The 20268-nt window shown below is 42.5% G+C and overlaps 1 protein-coding gene across 1 annotated transcript in view; it reads right to left on the bottom strand.

Annotated features, from left to right (window-relative positions):
* Positions 1-4927: 4927 nt before the first annotated feature.
* Positions 4928-20268, bottom strand: part of LOC106607591 (wings apart-like protein homolog) — a 31866-nt gene continuing 16525 nt past the window's right edge. The window contains exons 6-20 of the mRNA XM_014204678.3: positions 19903-19998; positions 15334-15498; positions 13683-13819; positions 13366-13477; positions 12873-13106; positions 12653-12764; positions 10272-10369; positions 10030-10106; positions 9615-9787; positions 9255-9370; positions 8666-8920; positions 8330-8543; positions 8138-8226; positions 7049-7144; positions 4928-6936 (exon numbers count right to left, since the gene is read on the bottom strand). Of these exons, the coding sequence (XP_014060153.1) occupies positions 6871-6936; positions 7049-7144; positions 8138-8226; positions 8330-8543; positions 8666-8920; positions 9255-9370; positions 9615-9787; positions 10030-10106; positions 10272-10369; positions 12653-12764; positions 12873-13106; positions 13366-13477; positions 13683-13819; positions 15334-15498; positions 19903-19998 (2040 nt within the window). The 3' untranslated portion in view covers positions 4928-6870. The remainder of the gene's footprint in view (positions 6937-7048; positions 7145-8137; positions 8227-8329; positions 8544-8665; positions 8921-9254; positions 9371-9614; positions 9788-10029; positions 10107-10271; positions 10370-12652; positions 12765-12872; positions 13107-13365; positions 13478-13682; positions 13820-15333; positions 15499-19902; positions 19999-20268) is intronic.

Genomic DNA, 20268 nt, shown 5'->3' with positions numbered 1-20268 from the left:
GATATTTCTGACTGTCAGACCCTCTGAAGTCAGTAGAACCTCAGCTATTTCATACAGTCAAGCTAGTAGCTGGGCCTTCAGATGTGGTGTACTGGCAGTCAATCAGAAACATCTCCAAAACATGCAGGGGAAATTAAACAGACAGTAGAACATGGAGGAGAGAGGACAGAGTTGAGAAGGGATCAAGAGACAGAAAGCTAACAGAGAGACAGACATTGATTTAGAAATGGAGACAGAGGGAAACAAATAGCATAAGCAAAGAGTAAAATAATACTGGGTAGAGAGAGAGAGAAAAATATATAGACTACTTAGACTACAGTCTGCACTCTCTGGTCCTTGTATGATATTGTTCAGTACATGAGGCTTTATGTCTAAGATTATTCCATGTTCCCACACATACTCTCAAGAATAATAAAGTCTCTCACCTCCCTTAAGATCCTATTCACACGCTTAACCTCTGTTCAGGGAGACGAGTGTCAGGGTCAACTAGGATTATATCACAGAGGAATGGAAAGTCTGTATTTAACATGTACAGTGCATTCGGAAAGTATTCAGACCCCTTGACTTTTTCCACATTTTGTTACATTACAGCCTTATTCTAAAATATATATATATTTTAAACGAATCTTATCAATATTCACACAATAACCCATAATGACAAAGCAAAAATAGGTTTAAGAAATGTTTGCTAATTTATTTTAAAAAGAATAATAATAATAATAACAACATTTATCTAAGTACTCAGTCCATTTACTCAGTACTTTGTTGAAGCACCTTTTGCAGCAATTACAGGCTCAAGTTTTCTTGGGTATTATGCTACAAGCTTGGCACATCTGCATTTGGGGAGTTTCTCCCATTCTTCTCTGCAGATCCTCTCAAGCTCTGTCAGGTTGGATGGGGAGCGTTGCTGCACAGCTATCTTGGCTGTGTCTTTGTCCTGTTGGAAGGTGAAACTTTGCCCCAGTCTGAGGTCCTGAGCACTCTGGAGCAGATTTTTATCAAGGATCTCTCTGTACTTTGCTCCGTTCATCTTTTCCTCGATCCTGACTAGTTTCCCAGTCCCTGCTGCTGAAAAACATCCCCACAGAATGATGCTGACACCACCATGCTTCACCTTAGGGATGGTGCCAGATTTCCTCCAGACGTGACGCTTGGCATTCAGGCCAAAGAGTTCAATCTTGGTTTCATCAGACCAGACAATGTTGTTTCTCATGGTCTGAGAGTCTGTAGGTGCCTTTTGGCAAACTCCAAGCGGGTTGTCATGTGCCTTTTACTGAGGAGTGACCTCCGTCTGCCCACTCTACCATAAAGGCCTGATTGGTGGAGTGCTACAGAGATGGTTGTCCTTCTGGAAGGTTCTCCCATCTCCACAAAGGAACTCTAGAGCACTGTCAGAGTGACCATCGGGTTCTTGATGACCTCCCTGACCAAGGCCATTCTTCCCCGATTGTTCAGTTTGGCCGGAGGCCACTGTGTTCTTGGAGACCTTCAATGCTGCTGACATTTTTTAATACCCTTCTCCAGATCTGTGCCTCGACACAATCCTGTCTCGGAGCTCTACGGACAATTCCCTTCGACCTTATGGTTTGGTTTTTGCTCTGACATGCACTGTCAACTGTGGGACCTTATATAGACATGTGTGTGCCTTTCTAAATCATGTCCAATCAATTGAGTTTAACTCAGGTGGACTCCAATCAAGTTATAGAAACATCTCAAGTATGATCAATGAAAATAGAATGCACCTGAGCTCTATTTCGAGTCTCATAGCAAACGGTCTGAACACTTATGTAATTATTTTTATTTTTAATACATTTACTAAAATTTAAAAAAATCTGTTTTCGCTTTGTCGTTATGGGGTATTGTATGTAGATTGATGAGAGAATTCTTTTTTAATCATTTTTAGAATAAGGCTGTAACGTCACAAAATGTGGGAAAAAATTGTGGTCTGAATACTTTCTGAAGGCTCTGAATGTACAGGTTTGTAAGTGTTCCTTTTTACTAGGCATTTAAATTACGTGTGTTCAATCCCACAGGTAATCTGCTGAGGCTGAACCAAGACACTCCATTGGGGTCAGTTAGAGCATGGGTTGTCCATCTCACATCAACACTCTTATACTGTACATGAACGCAAACACACATGCATGCACATCCCTCTTCTTCTCCTCCCCACTCAATTAAGACTGACTCACCTCTGGCGTGAGAAATGTGTTAACTAACCTCCAGACAAGCTTCAATTCCAACTGCTCTTAAATGTAAGTAAAACTAAATGCATGCTCTTCAACCGATCGCTGCCCGCCCGTCCAGCATCACTACTCTTGACGGTTCTGACTTAGAATATGTGGACAACTACAAATACCTAGGTGTCTGGTTAGACTGGAAACTCTCCTTCCAGACTCACATTAAGCAACTCCAATCCAAAATTAAATCTAGAATCGGCTTCCTATTCACATCAAAGCATCCTTCACTCATGCTGCCAAACATACCCTTGTAAAACTGACTATCTTACCGATCCTTGACTTCGGCGATATCATTTACAAAATAGCCTCCAACACTCTACTCAGACTGCATACAATTTGCTATCACAGTGCCATCCGTTTTGTCACCAAAGCCCCAAATACTACCCTCCACTAAGACCTGTATGCTCTCGTTGGCTGGCCCTCGCTTCATATTCGTCGCCAAACCCACTGGCTCCAGGTCATCTTTAAGTCTTTGCTAGGTAAAGTACCGCCTTATCTCAGCTCACTGGTCACCATAGCAGCACCCACCCGTAGCACATGCTCCAGCAGGTATATTTCACTGGTCACCCCCAAGCCAATTCCACCTTTGGCTGCCTTTCCCTCCAGTTCTCTGCTGCAAATGACTGGAACAAATTGCAAAAGTCACTGAAGCTGGAGACTCATCTCCCTCACTAACTTTAAGCATCAGCTGTCAGAGCAGCTTACAGATCATTGCACCTGTACATAGCCCATCTGTAAATAGCCCATCCAACTACCTCATTATTTTATTTTGCTCCTTTGCACCCCAGTATCTCTACTTGCACATTCATCTTCTGCACACCTATCACTCCAGTGTTTAATGGCTAAATTGTAATTATTTCACCACTACGGCCTATTTACTGCCTTACCTCCCTAATCTTACCTCATTTGCACACACTGTATGTAGACTTTTCTATTGTGTTATTGACTGAACGTTTGTTTGTGTAACTCTGTGTTGTTGTTTGTGTCGCACTGCTTTGCTTAGTCTTGTAAATGAGAACTTGTTCTCAACCGGCCTACCTGGTTAAATGAAGGTGAAATTAAAAAAAATTCAATAGAAAAGTAGAAACAACCCTAGCCTTCAAATAGTCATCTGGCTGGTCTGAAGACATGAAAGCCATCCATTACAGTGCAGGTCATACACACTCAGGAATACAGATGGGCTATTGACTCTTTCTGCTGTGCCAGTCAATAATTTAAGGTACAAGATTACAGAGCCCCCAAGTGTGTGTGTTTGTGCATTGATGATGGTCATGGGAAAGTATATACTTCTGCGTGGGTATATGTCTTCTTCATTTGGTGTTTTCGGCCTGTGAGAGAAAAGGCAGGTAGCACCACTGATGAGGCTCCTGCGTGCGTGAAGACACGAATGAGAAACTCAAGTCTTCCAGTGTGAGATCAATTCTAGAGGGTCTCTCTCTACCTGTTCACCATTATATTGAGCCACATATGGTCAGTGCTTTAGTGCTCTCGCCACCTGGTGGCCATTCTGCCCAATTGAAAAGCACTCGGAGAGAGATGAACGGAGAAAGACTGTCAGATCGGCTGACTGCCAGGAGAGAGGAGGATGATATTCCCTTCTCCCAGCAGGATCTCCATGCTCATTGAGGGAATTAACATCAATCCAATTAGCCTCTGGGTAAAACCAGAGACAGAAGAGGAAGCGAGACATCTTACTCGCTCCTTATTTTCTGGATCATATACAGTCACTGAACTAACCAGGCCAGACCCAGCTGCAATCACATGGGTATCTATGGTTAACAGCCTGAGTAAGACATCTTCATTTATCCATCTTTGGTAATACTACCTCTCCATTCATATTCATCCACATTTTCTACACTTAAGTATCCAGCATCCATGACTTCTGATATTAGTTACATTTGAATTGAGAATAGATCTCTTGCCTGCCTGGAATTCAAACACAATAATGAGCTATAAAAAAATAAAATAAAGACAACACTTGGAACTCCTGTCTATCCCTTCCATTGACATACTGTCGCCATCTTGACGTTGCACTGCAACCATGATCTCACATTGGCCTCGTACATTAAGTTAAGGTAGTTGTGCTACATGGCTACATTTTCACAGCTTATGTTGCCATGTCTTGTCAGGTTCAGACATAACCATGTGTATTTGTCTCCCAGATAGACACCCCTGTCAGGTTACCAGATATTCAAATCATTCCCAGAAGGCTTCCTTTAGCATTTTGTTGGTTTAAGAGAATGGGGTATTAACACAAAGCATATTTGTCTCTATTAAACAGCTGCCAGTCAAGCAGAAGGCCAACTGTCAATATGTGGTGCTTTGTTAAGTATAAAACGCTTGTTTCTATTGTGTAACTCACTCGGTCTGTGTACAGTCGAAATCAGCTCTGTGAGTCAGTCAGGGTGAATGAACACACACAGAGAGACACAAAGAGAGAGGGCGAGTGAGAAGATAAGCATCACACACGCACACTGCCAAAAAACACAGTCATGGCCTCATAGGGGTGAGAAAATAAGGATAAACAAGATTGTATGCATGACTGTATTCTGTCTCTTCACGCAAATACCAATATCGAGTTCTATTACATATAAAAAGTGTCTGCCTCCTGAGGCTAAGCACATCAGTATGATAACGGCAGAATGCATACACAAGTATTTCTCAAACAATACATGAGAAAGATACAGTAGTATACTGAAAGTAGCAACTTTTTATTTGAGTTACAATTCTTTACATGTAGCCAAAGAATGTCCTCAAAACCAGTACAAACATTTTTTTGCCCTGCAGTTGTCTTTTTTTATACATTTTTTGTTTTTACTTCAAATGACAACTCAGAAATGTATAAAATAAAAATATCAGCTTCAGAAAAGTAGTCTAGCATTCTAACATCCATTAACCACTATTTACAGATGTTTTTTATTTACATTCTGAAATTTCATCCACAACCAGATTTGCAAATCAACTCGCAAGAAACATGTCTGTTCAACTGCAGCTCTACAAATCAGAGGGAAATGACATGAAACAGCTATCAGTATAGCTGTCAGTCAAACACTATCTTCTTGGAGGACAGGACTAGTTATAGTGTAGCTGGAAGGATGTTAAGGGGATTCACCGCTCAGAGTAGGAAGGTCAGGTCCAACTTGACATAAGACACAAGGGCGGGTAAAGAAACACTACAGCCTGTCCAGAGCCAACCACTACCCCCACAAACACTTGTGTAGAGCCGAAAGGATAGGTATAAATAATATGGTAGCAACTTCACTTTTCCCTCTGTTAGGCTAGGTAGAATTTTACCATCCAGTCCTCTCAGACCTCCACAAGTACCTAGGGGGTTAGGGCTAGGACAGGGGTCACCAACACAGGGTAGTAGGTATGTAGGCTTGCCTTGCAGTAACAATTGATTAGATTTGATCTTTATTATATATTAAATCAGGTGTGTTATTGCAGGACTGGATGGACCCGGCAGCTCTCCAGGACCAGAGGTGAACCCTGGGCTAGGCGTTCGTTCTGGATAGGCACTACTTGAAGTGGTTAGACACAATGCCCACAGAACAAATGTTACAATATAATAGGCAAGGAACAATCCTTTTCAGTGAGGATCATGCCAGTTGGCTGAGGTTTGGTTATTATTAATGTCAGGCCGGTTAACCAAGGACTCTCTGAGTCTAATGAAAACCGTATATACAGCAGTTATTAGACCCAGCCACTTCAAGTGACATGTTCAGTGGAACATGTAAAAGGTAAGGAAGTGCACAGAAACATCTTAAGCAGCATCAGATCTGGATCATTAAATGGTAAAATAAATATATGAAAGCCACAATCATTAAAATCATCTGAACTGCTATTTTAAAACAAACAAAACTCAATTTCTTTACTGTAAAGTCAAATTGGGAAAGGCAGGAAGGAAAACAATGCCAAGTGGCATTATTTAAAAACAAAGATTTAAATAACATTAACAGTCATCCAGACCTGCTGATCTCTTAAATCAATTTAGATTGTTAAATGACATGACATTCTAAGAACTTAAACAAGCATGATGCACTGAAGAAAAATAATATTTCAACAGAGGTGAATTTCGACTTGACAGTAAGCTTATACAGATAATGGGCATATTCAGAGCTGAAACTTAGCTTAGAGAGAACTACAGGGGCCTTTCACATTGACCTTCCCTTTTCTACAACCATCAGAGGCAAACATGTAAATGGCTAAACTGATCTTTTGCATTGAACCATTCCACACAACTTAACAGACATTGTTGATACGTCCTTGAGTGCTATTTTCAAGCTAATCAATGATTACATCCTTGATTCAATATATTAAAAAAACTATAAAAAACCTCACTCCACATGCCAGCAGTCTCAAGCTGTCCTCTGCAACTAGGAATCTTACCAGTAGTTGGATGGTATGTGAAGATTTAAAACAGCATTGATTAAAATCAATGGTACATGTTAACGTGGCTTTGGTTCAGAAAGTGCTGAGTTTGTGTGTCTTGCTCTTCAGAATGAGGACGCAGGTTGAAGCGTTGCCGGGGAACACTGTTGACCTCTGGTGGATTCTCTGTACAGCCCCTCCTGCTGGGGTTGCCAGATCGAGCAGGACCGTTATGTGCAGTCAGAGTGCAAAGAAGGATTAGCTAACAGTGCTCCAGGTAGTCTATGACACGAGAGATGGATTTATGCCCTGTGGTTCCAAATGCACACTGTTGAAAAAGAAAACGTAAAAAGCAAGTTAGCTTGTATTGTGTGTCTGGTATATATTTGTTAAGTAATGTGAGATGCTAAGCCATTATCAAAAGACATTTCCCCACTTACAGTGAGGTTCATGAAATTCAAGAACTTCTTCAGCATTTCCGTCATGATGGAGAAATCTCCCTCGGGTAGGTTTTCCCGCACATTAACCACATTAACCTGAGGAGAGATGAGCAAATACACATCAAGTGGCAATCTGCAACATTTCCCTCTCGCGAAAATATATGTGCAACCAGCTACAAAACCTGAGCAATAACAAGTTTGGTTTTTGGAGTCTGCACAGCTCTTGGTCAAATCTGCACGGATGTAGGTGGAGAAGAAAATCAGTGTCACAATGAGATGTTTAGGGGAGTAGGATACTAGCTTTTCCCACAGATCCACATATTTCCATTTAGCAATAGGCTACAACGAGACACTTAAGCTTCAAACTAGGTTTTTTTTTTTTATACCAAAAATAGGTTGTTTTAATGCATTGTGAATGTATTGTTTCATTATGTTCTGTTTAATAGCTAACTATTAACACAAGTGAATTCTGATACAGCATTATGCATCAGTGATCAGGTTCACTTTAATTTTGTGATTATTTTTTAAGTCCCACTCCTCTTGTATTTATGTTTGTTCATTGGATAGGACAGAGGTAAAGAGGAAAGATAAGAGGAGAGAGTTGCTGAAATAAAAGTGGGCCGTATCCGAACACATGGTGCAGCGGTATATGGAGGCAGCGTCTTAGACCACAGCTAGACCTCGATCATGTCCTCTTTTACTCACCATGAACAAAGTACAGCACTGCAGCTGCCTTACCTTAGTTGTTAATATGTCAACTTTATTTATTTTGTATCTAATATTGTAATAGCCTTTCGCTACACCCGCAATAACGTCTGCTAAACACGTGTACGTACGTGACCAATACATTTGATTTGACAAGCTTCAACTTCACGTACAAGTGTGAAGGACCCTAAGAGATCATCTGCCATCAAGACAGAAGAATGGCACTGGTTTGCAGTAGCCTATACTTCAATCCTGCAAGCTCAGCAATCAAGCCCTTAATTGATTCATTGAATCAGGTGTGTGGGTACTGAGATGGAACAAAAGCCTGCACCCCCAATGGCAGGATCGAGGAACAGGGTTATAGCTAATTTGCTGGAAGCTTACCTGACTGCCCTGACACAGACAGCCCAGGAGCAGAGCTGTGTAGGAGGCCACGATGCTGTCCTCCATGTGCTTCCCAGCATGCTGTAGAGCTACAACACCACAGAGTGAGAAAAACACTCAACATGGAGCAATGATAGCATTGAAAACTGCTGTTGCAAAAATAGGATTTTACACACAGACACACATCTTTACCTTTGTTGAGGTCCAGCTCCTCCTCTTCCTCCTCTTTCTTTGTGTCCTTCTCCTTGTCATTTTCGCTGTCGTTGGTTTCTGTGGCGACCCACTGGATCTCGCCCGACGTCTCCTGCCACTCCCCGCTCTGGTCCTGGGGTTTGGGCGCCTCGCTGATGAGGTCATCAGTCTGCGCCTCGGCCAATATGGCCGCTCGCTCCCGCTCCAGGAAGAACTGTGGACGGAGGAAAAGACAGACAAAAATCACAAGAGTAACTCAATTTCCTGTGATATTTGGCCTCATTTTTCTATAAGTTATTCTGAAGTCGTGATGTAGTTATAACAAAAAACTCTTACCTGCACCAGAGCAGCCAGGGCACCTGAAGAAGAGTCCTTGGTCTTCTCCTCAGCACCCTCTGAAGGGGCTGCTGTAGGTGGCTCTGCCCCGTTCTCGATCTCTGTGGAGGCTGGGACTGGTTCAGGGGTCTGGGTCTCATCTCCACCTGCCTCTCCCTGGCTGCATTCAGGGCTGGTTGTGTTGAACTCCATGTCCACCAGACCGTGGCGGTTCCTTGCACTGTACTCCACCAGGTTAATCAGCAGCCCCAAGCCCTGTACCAGCACACACACCGGACGAGAGATGCTGTTAAAAAAGCTCTCAAGGACATACACTTCATTAAGATCCATAACAAAACATTGTGATACAAACAACCCTGAAATTACTACATTGAAGCTTCGGTTTTAATAACTATTTAGTCATTCATTAAGATTAGAGGACAGACAAAATATTTGGCATTCAAGCTATTGTCAGCGTTCAAGGTCTCCTCAACCTGTGGGCACTTCAAATAAAGTGGGTACAAAGGACCCACATTTTTCAGAGATCATACAGGTAATTGGATTTGTGTAATCATATACATAAAGGCCTCTCACACAAACACACGCTCACCAGGACTCGGATGTCAAAGCGTTGTTCCTGAGGTATGTAGCGTGGGACCCGTAAGACGCAGTTGAGTGCTGTGATGATTAGCTGGTCCTGCTCTCCAGTCTTAGTGCTTCCCCACTCTAAAAACCACAGTACAGTCCATAGTTACCACACTCACTCCACCCTGCAGTAGTCAGCTGTGGCCTGAGACCAGTCAGGCTTAAGTACTACAGCCCCAACATACCAAGAAGGTGCGTGTTATGGGGACTCTAGCTGTGATGAGGTCCGTGGGACAACGAAGAGCACAAGGCACTAGCTAGGGACCGCAATGCGCTAGCTACAATGTTGCCGAATGTAGAAGTCTTGCTGATGCAGTGATATTACCATTGTCGTGGGTGAGGTTGAGCAGCACCCCTATGACGGCCCTCATGCAGTCCTCCACGGCCTTGCCCACGTTGCTAAAGCTGGAGTGGGGCAGCACCGTGCCTGACGAACACAGTGAGCTGTTCACCTCCCGGCTGTAGCACTGGATCATGTCCACACAGTACCGCAAACCTCTGTGTGAGAGAGAGAAATGAGATCATACAAATTAGATGGGACTTCCTCGGCCAACTAACGGTGTCAAAGCCTCTGAGTCCCAGGAAAACTGAGGGCACAGAGATTTAACATGGAGTCCTTTACAGGGACTGGTCCCTATACTAGTATACTAGAGGCGGGGACTGGGCAGAGGGAGTAGAGGCGGAGTGAAAGATCAGGGCTCTGTCACCAAAAGATTAGCATGTGATCCAGTCGCTCTCACCTGGCAGAGGACATTATGAGCTGAGAGTCCTTGTAGGCAATCAGGTAGCCCTGGTTCTCTGGGTTCTGGACAGTCACCTGCAATGAAAGGACAGGAAGACATTGAAATGCCTTTTAAAATTGTCAAATAAAAAAGGTGGTTAGATGAGGCTGAGAGTGCAGTCTATTTACTTTCCCATTTTGTATTCAATGAATGGATTTAAAACATCTGCGCCTGCTAACACTCCTTGATGTTGTACTTACACTCTCTAGTACTCTTAGACACCTCTCTGCCCCCCATAGCGACGACACCAGCTTCTCCTTGTCATCCTCTTGGCTCAGGTTCTGGACACATTCTTTTACTGCAGGAGACACACAATGAATGAATGAATGAACATACATACAGTTGAAGTCAGAAGTTTACATACAGTGAAATAATCTGACTCCAACCTAAGTGTATCACAATTCCAGTGGGTCAGAAGTTGACTGTGCCTTTAAACAGCTTGAAAATTCCTCAGAAAAAAAAAAATTGTAGACCTCCACAAGTCTGGTTCATCCTTGGGAGCAATTTCCAAACGCCTGAAGGTACCACGTTCATCTGTACAAACAATAGTACGCAAGTATAAACACCATGGTACCACACAGTCGTCATATCGCTCAGGAAGGAGACGCGTTCTGTCTCCTAGAGATGAACGTACTTTGGTGTGAAAAGTGTTAATCAATCCCAGAACAACAGCAAAGGACCTTGTGAAGATGCTGGAGGAAATGGGTACAAAAGTATCGATATCCACAGTAAAACAAGTCCTATATTGACATAAGTTGAAAGGCCGCACAGCAAGGAAGAAGCCACTGCTCCAAAACCGCCATAAAAAAGCCAGACTACGGTTTCCAACTGCACATGGGGACAAAGATCGTACTTGTTGGAGAAATGTCCTCTGGTTTGTTGAAACAAAAATAGAATGTTTTGGCTATAATGACCATTGTTATGTTTGGAGGAAAAAGGGTGAGGCTTGCAAGCCGAAGAACACCATCCATCCAATCGTGAAGCACGGGGGTGGAGACATGTTGTGGGGGTGCTTTGCTGCAGGAGGGACTGGTGCACTTCACAAAATAGATGGCATCATGAGGGAGGAAAATGATGTGGATATATTGAAGCAACATCTCAAGACATCAGTCAGGAAGTTAAAGCTTGGTCGCAAATGGGTCTTCCAAATGGACAATGACCCCAAACATACTTCCAAAGTTGTGGCAAAATGGCTTAAGGACAGCAAAGTCAAGGTATTGGATTGGCCATCACAAAGCCCTGACCTCAATCCTATAGAGAGTTTGTGGGCAATACTGGAAAAGCGTGTGTGAGCAAGGAGGCCTACAAACCTGACTCAGTTACACCAGATCTGTCAGGAGGGATGGGCCAAAATTCACCCAACTTATTGTGGGAGGCTTGTGGGATTGATTTGCACTTTTCACACCAAAGTACGTTCATCTCTAGGAGAAAGAACGCGTCTCCTTCCTGAGCGGTATGACAGCTGCGGGTCCCATGGTGTTTATACTTGCGTACTACTGTTTGTACAGATGAACGTGGTACCTTCAGGTGTTTCGAAATTGCTCCCAAGGATGAACCAGATTTCTGGAGGTCTACAATTATTTTTCTGAGGTCTTGGCTGATTTCTTTTGATTTTCCCATGATGTCAAGCAAAGAGGAACTGAGTTTGAAGATCGGCCTTGAAATACATCCACAGGTACACCTCCAATTGACTCAAATTATGAAAATTAGCCTATCAGAAGCATCTAAAGCCATGACATAATTTTCTGGAATTTTCCAAGCTGTTTGAAGGCACAGTCAACTTAGTATATGTAAACTTCTGACCCACTGGAATTGTCTGTAAACAATTGTTGGAAAAATTACTTGTGTCATGCACAAAGTAGATGTCCTAACTGACTTGCCAATACTATAGTTTGTTAACAAGACATTTGTGGAGTGGTTGAAAAACAAGTTTTAATGACTCCAACCTAAGTGTATGTAAACTTCCGACTTCAACTGTACATATACACACCTATTCCTACAAGGATTTTTCTTTATTTTTACTATTTTCTACATTGTATAATAATAGTGAAGACATCAAAACTATGAAATAACACATATGGAATCATGAAGTAACCAACAACAACAAAAAAGTGTTAAATCAAAATATATTTGAGATTCTTCAACGAGCCACCCTTTGCCACTCTTGGCATTCTCTCAAACAGCTTCACCTGGAATGCTTTTCCAACAGTCTTGAAGGAGTTCCCACATATGCTGAGCACTTCTTGGCTGCTTTTTAAAATTATAAACTTGGATTAGCTAACACAACGTGCCATTGGAACACAGGAGTGATGGTTGCTGATAATGGGCCTCTGTAGATATTGCATACATAAAAATAAAAAACAATAAGTGATTTTCTTTCAAAAACAAGGGCATTTCCAAGTGACCCCAAACTTTTGAACGGTAGTGTATATGCCAATGAATATAGCCTAACAAAGTGAGTTGACCTTGATAAAATGCAACTGTCAAATATAGGAACAAGGACAACTAAAAAAAAGTATGCTTCTGGCGCAGAAAGGTGCTCCGATAGTTCAACAGAACATGCACCCACACAAACACCCACCTTTGTCTACAATGTGGTCCAAGCCTCCCAGTAAGCGCAGCTCCTCTTTGAACCAGTCGCCGGCTCTCTTTGAGGTCAGCGACAACAGGGTCTCCATGGCCAAATGACACGACTGCAAAACAAACAAAATAAAGTGCTGTAGAACTCCAACCCACAATCATCATCAATATAAATATTATAATTATTAAACATAATCATTATTCTGATTGTCCCTGCATACCGTGATGTTCTCCAGGTCCAGGTGCTTGTTGTGGACCGTCTCACACAGCTTGCGGATCTTCTCCTTGACCTTGGTCATCTCCTTGGCAGTCAGTTGGTCCTGGTGGTGGCCCGAGTGGTCGTGCTCCAGCTCCAACAGTCTGATCATCAGCTCCAGACTGGCCCGGTCCAGGTCCATGTTCAACCTGTCTCTGCTTAGGATGTACATCAGAGAGGCCGTACACAGGGCCAGGTTCTGGAGACGAGTAAAGGGAGAGCGGGGAGGGGCAACAATAAGTTCAGAAGCAACTGGTGGCAGGGAAAGTCCTTGAATCTTTTCCTTTTATATTCAAATAGCGAACTTTGAAGTATCTACAGGACAAATAGTAAGTCATGCTGCCACCACAAATAAGCAGAGGGAGGTTAATTGTAACCCTACTGAAGCCCTTTATTTTGGGTCCGTTACTGTTGTTAGTTTGGGTCAGTTGTTGTTGTAGATTAGAACAGATTCCTACCGGATGCTGCGGGGCATCATTCAACATCTTGAAGACCTGAGCCACCTTCCCTCTGGCCCGTAGGTGCATCCGGAAACTGGGCATTGCACACCTTGCAGCTAGACTGATTATACTAGACAGAGAGCAAGAGAGGGGGAGGTTGTTTAAAGAAGTTCCGAAGAGAAGAGTACATAGAAGATTGAGTGGACAAGTATAAATAATTCTAAATCTGCTCATGTCTTCTAGACTTGAGCATATAGCTGGAAATGTATTGAAGGGATGTTAAATCAGGTAAGATCCTTCACCGAGGTGGACAATTTTGAGTGGATTTGTCTTACCTAAGGCACCGTGTGTTGAGTGGCTGGCTGCTCTTCAGGCCAGTCTCCAGGTACTCAAAGTCATCAGTAAACTCCTGGTTCTCACCAAACTCTACCACATCGTTGAAGTGCTTCACATTATGCACAACCGTGTACAGCTGCAAGGGGGAGAGATAATGACATTATGAGTGACATTTACATAAGCAAATGGTATCGAGCAACAATAATCGCCTATTTATTTATTTATTTTCAGGCTGCCTATGTCCAAACAGTAAAATATTTTATTTTTTTACATTTCAGGGATGGAAAAATGTTTGGTGTAAACTTGAACTAAAACAAGATAAAGTATGAAGAAAAGATAATCAACCTATATATTTAGAAAAAAAAACATCCTATTTGAGAATTAAAAATCCCCAAAATAAAAGATTTTAGTCAGTAAGAATCTAAAATCCAAAAATGATGCATTCAGGAGTATTTTTGCCATGGCATGGGCTCCCATTGATTTAGTTATAATGTTTGAGTCACTTAGACAGCATAAGTTATGGCAAAATCCGTAGAATTGCAGGAAATTAGCTTAAAAACGGCTATATTTTGTCATTGGGCCAACAGGAGGGCCTCTAAAATGTTCGGTCGGCGATGCCCCCTCATGCATTCTGCCACGTCCAACCACCTAAGACTCGTTTTGATCCAGAAAAAACCCCGATATTTAAAATAGAAGGAATATTATCCAATGCAAGTTCCAAAATGTTGCTCTGTGTATTTGTGTGTGTCCAGAGAAGGGAAAAAAAGTCACCCAGCATGCAAAGCAGCCCCACTCCATCAGTTCTATTAGCTGACTGGGATAATACCCCCTCATCAAGAACACTGCTGGGAGTGGAAGTGTCTGATCAGCTGTGTGTGTTTGCTTGCTAGAGATTAGACCATGTCTGTGTTTGCTGGCTAGTGATTGGACCTAGGCACGCGATTGTGTGTGTGGCCAAGGCACTGCCCAACGAGATAGCTTCAGTCCCTATTGGCAAGTGGGATGTGCAGCTAACCGTCTGGTCAAGAACCAGAATGCAGATCTGCTAGCTATAGCTAGGCCTTAAAGGGGGGCTGAACTTCCGGATTCGGCTTGGTCATTAAGAAATGCAGCCGCTTGATTAATACTTAGGTGATGTGGTCCCCAATCCTGTGGTCAGGATTGAAATAAACCCAACCCAAGGAAAACTGTTACGGTACCCTTCATTTCGTAACATACATTTTTTTCCTATTATCTCGCAAATCTCTGTTCAGGACGAGATTGACTTCATGACCAAAGTTATCCTATTTACACTTTGTAGTCAATTTTGACACTAGAATAAATGTTTGACTCATAACGATGCCACATAGGATTTGTTAAAGGAGAAGTTGCTTTGTAGGGGCAGTGGCGCTTTAATAAAACAAGATGCTCCACAGGCCCTGACCAGCCCATGCTGTGTTTTAAATGAACAAAGACGAGCTTTACACTGCGCTCCAAATGGACATTAACAGGCTACACTGTGTCTGAAATAAATAAAGAGACTAATAAATCCCTAACAGCATGCAAACAAGTTGTGAAAATAGCAGATGAGCGTTTGGGGGATGTTTACAGTGAAAAGATAATGTTGACAGTCTTGAGGGCGTGAAATATCCCCCAGCATGGCCGGCTCACCTCCTTGTGTTCTTTTCTGCATTTGAGAGCCGTGACGATGTCCTGGTAAGGCTGAGTGGGGATGGTCACAGACTTGATGACTTTGGGCGGTGGGGGAGGAGCTTTGAACAGACCGTCATCCTTGTGGGAGTTGGTGTCCTTGCTGCTTCCGCTCGATACGCTGGCCTGGAGAGTCAAAAAGCAGAAAACATTTGAAAAAGTTAGAGACATACAACTTTCATTCCAGTTGCCCTTATCTGAATTGTTTCCTATAGGGACATTTTCAAGTCTTGACTAAACAGAATACGGTTAATATTTAGATTTCCTCCTCTGAAATGTAATTTAGGTGAGGCTGCTATTGGGTTAATGTAGAGCTGCACGATTATTCCAATTTTAATACAAATTGCAATATTGACATGTGCAATATCCATATCGCAAGAGGCTGTGATATTTTGAAGGGAGTGGCTCCTAATCAGTGACCAGATTTTATACACATGAGCACGCAAATTCTCACAGTATCTCGTGGGAATTTGGGACTTCAAAATGAGATGCAAGGTTCTAATAAGTGCCATCGTGTAGAAATAGCAAAGAAAATACTGTTTGATGAGCTAAGTTAGCTAGCAAGGTATACCAGTTATCAAAGAGGTTCTAGCTAGCTTTGCATGCATGGCAGGACCAGTGTTGTCAAAGAAGTTAGACCGTCTCTGGTGTCGTGTCAACATTACAACCAGGATGGACTGTCCAATGGGACGCTAAAACGCCGGCACAGACACAGCTCTCATGCAATGCAACGATCTTTTATTATCTGTAGTTAATAATAGTCAGTACACATAAATTCACATAGCCATGAGCGAGCATGTCGTAAACTGTAAAGTAGCTAGCTAGATGTGTCATCTCCATTAGCTATACATCTTGCCATCACATAAAAAAATGCATACAACAAAATGTCTCAATACACAACATATTTAGTCCACAATCTCTCAGACATTTGGCTCGTAGTTCTTGCACAAGAAAGAGGTGGACAGTTTGCCGGGGCCCAACAGAACACAACAAACAGTAAACAGCGTGGGGAGATAAAAATGGTTAGGGAGAAATCAACCATACGACCACTACAAAGTGTCATCGTATACCTACAGATCAAATTGATTTTAACAGTATTGATAGAGTCCACTAGCTTAATGCACTAGTGTAAAATGTCACTATTGCATATGACTTGTATATATTAACATATCTGAGAAATCTTTGGGGAACACCTATGAATCTGTTAGTTACACACACACACACACACACACACACACACACACACACACACACACACTCACACATACTTTACGTCATTTAGCAGACGCTCTTATCCAGAGCGACTTACAAATTGGTGCATTCACCATATGATACATACTCTGTAAACTGATTTGACAACCGATTTGCATTTATGCACTAGCATGCAATGAGATATAGTTGAAGCGGGTATTTACTTTGCAACATATATTGTCATTGACAAACAAAATATAATTGTATGAGCTATACATCTGTGTACCGCCGTTTTTGTACCCCGCTACTAGCTAGCTAGATGGGGAGGTCCAGTTCCAGAGGCTGTCCGTTCTGCATACCTTCTTGACTTCGATACAATGTGTCGTCGCGTTTGTGCAAGCACACTGGTAGCTAACTGTCATAGCCATCTTTCTAACCAACTTAGCTCATCAACCAGTATTTTTTGCACGATGGCACTTATTAAAGCCTTGAATCTCATATGGACCTCACTGTCACCACTGGCCATCTAGCTAGCCACGTAGCCAGCAGGGTTGCACCGGTTTCCATTGGAGTAGAGCTTGCTAGGCTGGCTAGCTAACCAAGCTGATGATTATGTAGAAGCCTATGATGATTAGCATCGCTAGCTAGCTAATGTCGATGCACCATAGTCATGGATCTGCAAAAATCAAGCAACTGGTACTGAACGCATGTCAAAAATCAAGGTTCTTGCTTAGTGACATTGTGAATATCATATTTTTGGCATTTAACTACCGGTATGTATCTAATCCGGTTTGGGCATGAGGAAATGAGTAAATTTCCAAATTCCCCACTTGGTACTGCGAGAATTTGCGCACTTGGATACGGAGCCTCAGAAATATAAGATCTGGACATGGACTATGAGTCCCTCCCTATTTTGAAATGCCACTTAGCTGTCTAACACCCGTTTGTTTTGTTTTACTTTTGATTTATTGCTCGAGTTCCCACTCATTGTTCCTCTTTTTTTCTGCTTCCCAGACCCACACACCAAGCCCCACCCACTGTCACTCAAGCAGGCAGTTCCTTGTGCTCAAGATTCACTCCGCATGCATTGAGCAAAATTACGCATGCAGTCAAGATTTTTTCAAACCAAATAAAGTTTGCTTATTCTGCAAAATGCTAGTTAGTTGATTTTAGCAAGCTGCAAATGTTGCCAAAAATTGTGATAGCTAACGATTAGTTTTAGGGGCTAACTAGCTGGCTCGCTAAATCCAATGAGAAACTTTTGCTCTAATACATGCCAGTATCTGTGGGAGTACATCAGCATTGTTTGTGCAACAACTTGTTCTTATCAGAGAGGAAAAGGCAAAGAATATTCAAAAATCTGTCTGAATGTACCTACTTAAATCTAATTAGGATCCCCTGGGAAACACTGACCAACACTTTGGTTCCTACTCTGTCACAACTATAGAATTAAAATACTAGAATGGACATGAACCTTCTTATGATAGTCTAAAGGTCATCCATTTGGTCAACCATAGTTTTCCAGTGCTGTGAGAAGTGTAAAGTAACATGTCGTTCTGGTAGTTTCGGGTACAATCATCAACACTACTCTTGTTATCAAGTGTCCATTTTTCAGGAGGTCAGCCAGATAGCTTGTTTGCTTCGTTCAGGGAGGAAATGCTAGCTAGCCACATTGCAGCTGACCTGTATGCTAGCCAGAGCCATGTGCAGAGCCAGAGCCAGAGCCATATGCATACATTTTTTTAAATAATAAATAAACAAACACATAGCCAGCTCTAATTACAATGTTGGATAGATAGCTAAAATCGGTTCCATCTATGAAAAAAATAACAATTATCTAACCATATTTTAACTTATCCAATCTTCAGCCCCCGGCACTTTGCAGCATCCATTACTCAAAAACAGTAGCTAGTTAATGTTAGCTAGCCCATCTGTCGCCCCCCCATCTGTAGCCCCCAACTACCTAGCTAGTTAGCAAGCTAGCCGAGTTCCAGTTATTGTCGTTATTTTTCAGCTATCTTGTTGGAACACCGAATGACCACAAGCTGCCTGCCAGTGGGTGCAGTAGCTAGCTAGTCCTGCCTTGCATTGGCTATCTTGCCAGCACGCATGGATGAACGCAGATGTTAGTCATGTAAAGTTAGCAAGCAAAGACAACCCTCGTTTTCAATTAATAAGATGGCTTGGTAGCCACATCAGCACATAAATATTTCCTTACCCGGTGCTGATGATGGTTCCATAGCCTGCCATTCACTGAGCTGGGGCTACGAGGTTATCAGGAAGTGTACTAGCTAGCTACTTGTCTGGCATAAGCCTACATGTTGACCTGTAATCATTGCAATTTGACTGTTTTCCTCTGCTAGCCATCTAGCTACCAGGTTTGGACTAGTTGCCTGCTTGCTTGCTAGTAACTGAATGTTATACACAGAAAATAACCTCTGTTTAAAATATTATATTATTTCTTGACTGTGATATCCATCTATGAATGAGTGAACAGGACGGGCCATCATTGTTCGTTGTTTATTGAAAACAAGCAGGTTTTGGACTTAGCCAACTAATGTGAGGCTATGTGTCCCGAGTGGCGCAGTGGTCTAAGGCACTGCATTTCAGTGCTTGAGGTGTCACTACAGACCCTGGTTCGATTCCAGGCTGTATCACAGCCGGATGTGATTGGGAGTCCCATAGGTCGGTGCACAATTGGCCCTGCGTCGTCTGGGTTAGGCCGAGGTAGGCAGTCATTGTAAAATAAGAATTTGTTCTTAACTGACTTGCCTAGATAAACAAAGGTTCAATAAATAAAAAAATAACTATCATCTGCTGGATAATTTCAAGATTACACCATGAAATAGCACTGCGACATTGACAATGGTTTATGTTATTGCAGAGTCGATTTTGCCGGCTCCTTACCTACGTGATTACTCATTTGTAAATACAGAGCACAACCATACAGAGAACCATGCACAGAATGCAACTTTCTCCACGCGGAACTACAGCCGTTGTGAGACATTGTGATCTTTCATATAGGATCTCTATGGTCAGAACCATCTCCTCCATGCGTTGTAATGCCAAACAAAAACGGCATTCCAAGCGCACACTTGTCCAACCACACAATTTGAATGACCATTCTATTTCTATTTCAGCTTACCCAAGCTTTTTTTTATCTAAAATTGCAAGTAAAAATGTAATTACCTTCCAATATCGTGCAGCCCTAGGTCAATGCATTATTCTAGGACAACACATTGTTATCTTCGTGCTAGAGATAGCAAATTCAATAGAGAGAGGATGTGTGTGCGACCAGTGTTAGGCAGAGCCTTGGTAGTGTCCTGGAGTAGTTCTCACCGGAGCAGTGTGTGCGCGGGCCAGGGGAGGCATGGGCATCTCTTCAGGCTCAGGCTGGTTCCAGTGGCGGGCATTGTACACAGCTTTAGCAGGGGACTGCACACAACAAAAACAACCACAGATCCAGGGTAAATACAGTAGCAGTAGGAATGATAACAGTAGAGGTTTCAGTAGCAGTGGATATGATTCAACATGAATGCCTAAAACCAAGACATACCTTGCCTTGTATCCTCAGTTTTGGGAACAGTGAGTAATAGATACATCTGACGTGTTATTATTAGCATCATAATCACCATACGAGCGAAATGGTGGAGACTGCTGAACGCAACTTCATAACGTCTACACTTATGACCCTGCATGGCTCGT

This window comes from Salmo salar, chromosome 01 (assembly GCF_965601325.2).
Source record: "Salmo salar chromosome 01, fSalSal1, whole genome shotgun sequence".
Classification (NCBI taxonomy): Eukaryota; Metazoa; Chordata; class Actinopteri; order Salmoniformes; family Salmonidae; genus Salmo; species Salmo salar.
The sequence above is the reverse complement of the archived record's forward strand: the minus strand, read 5'-3'. Positions and strand labels throughout refer to the sequence as shown.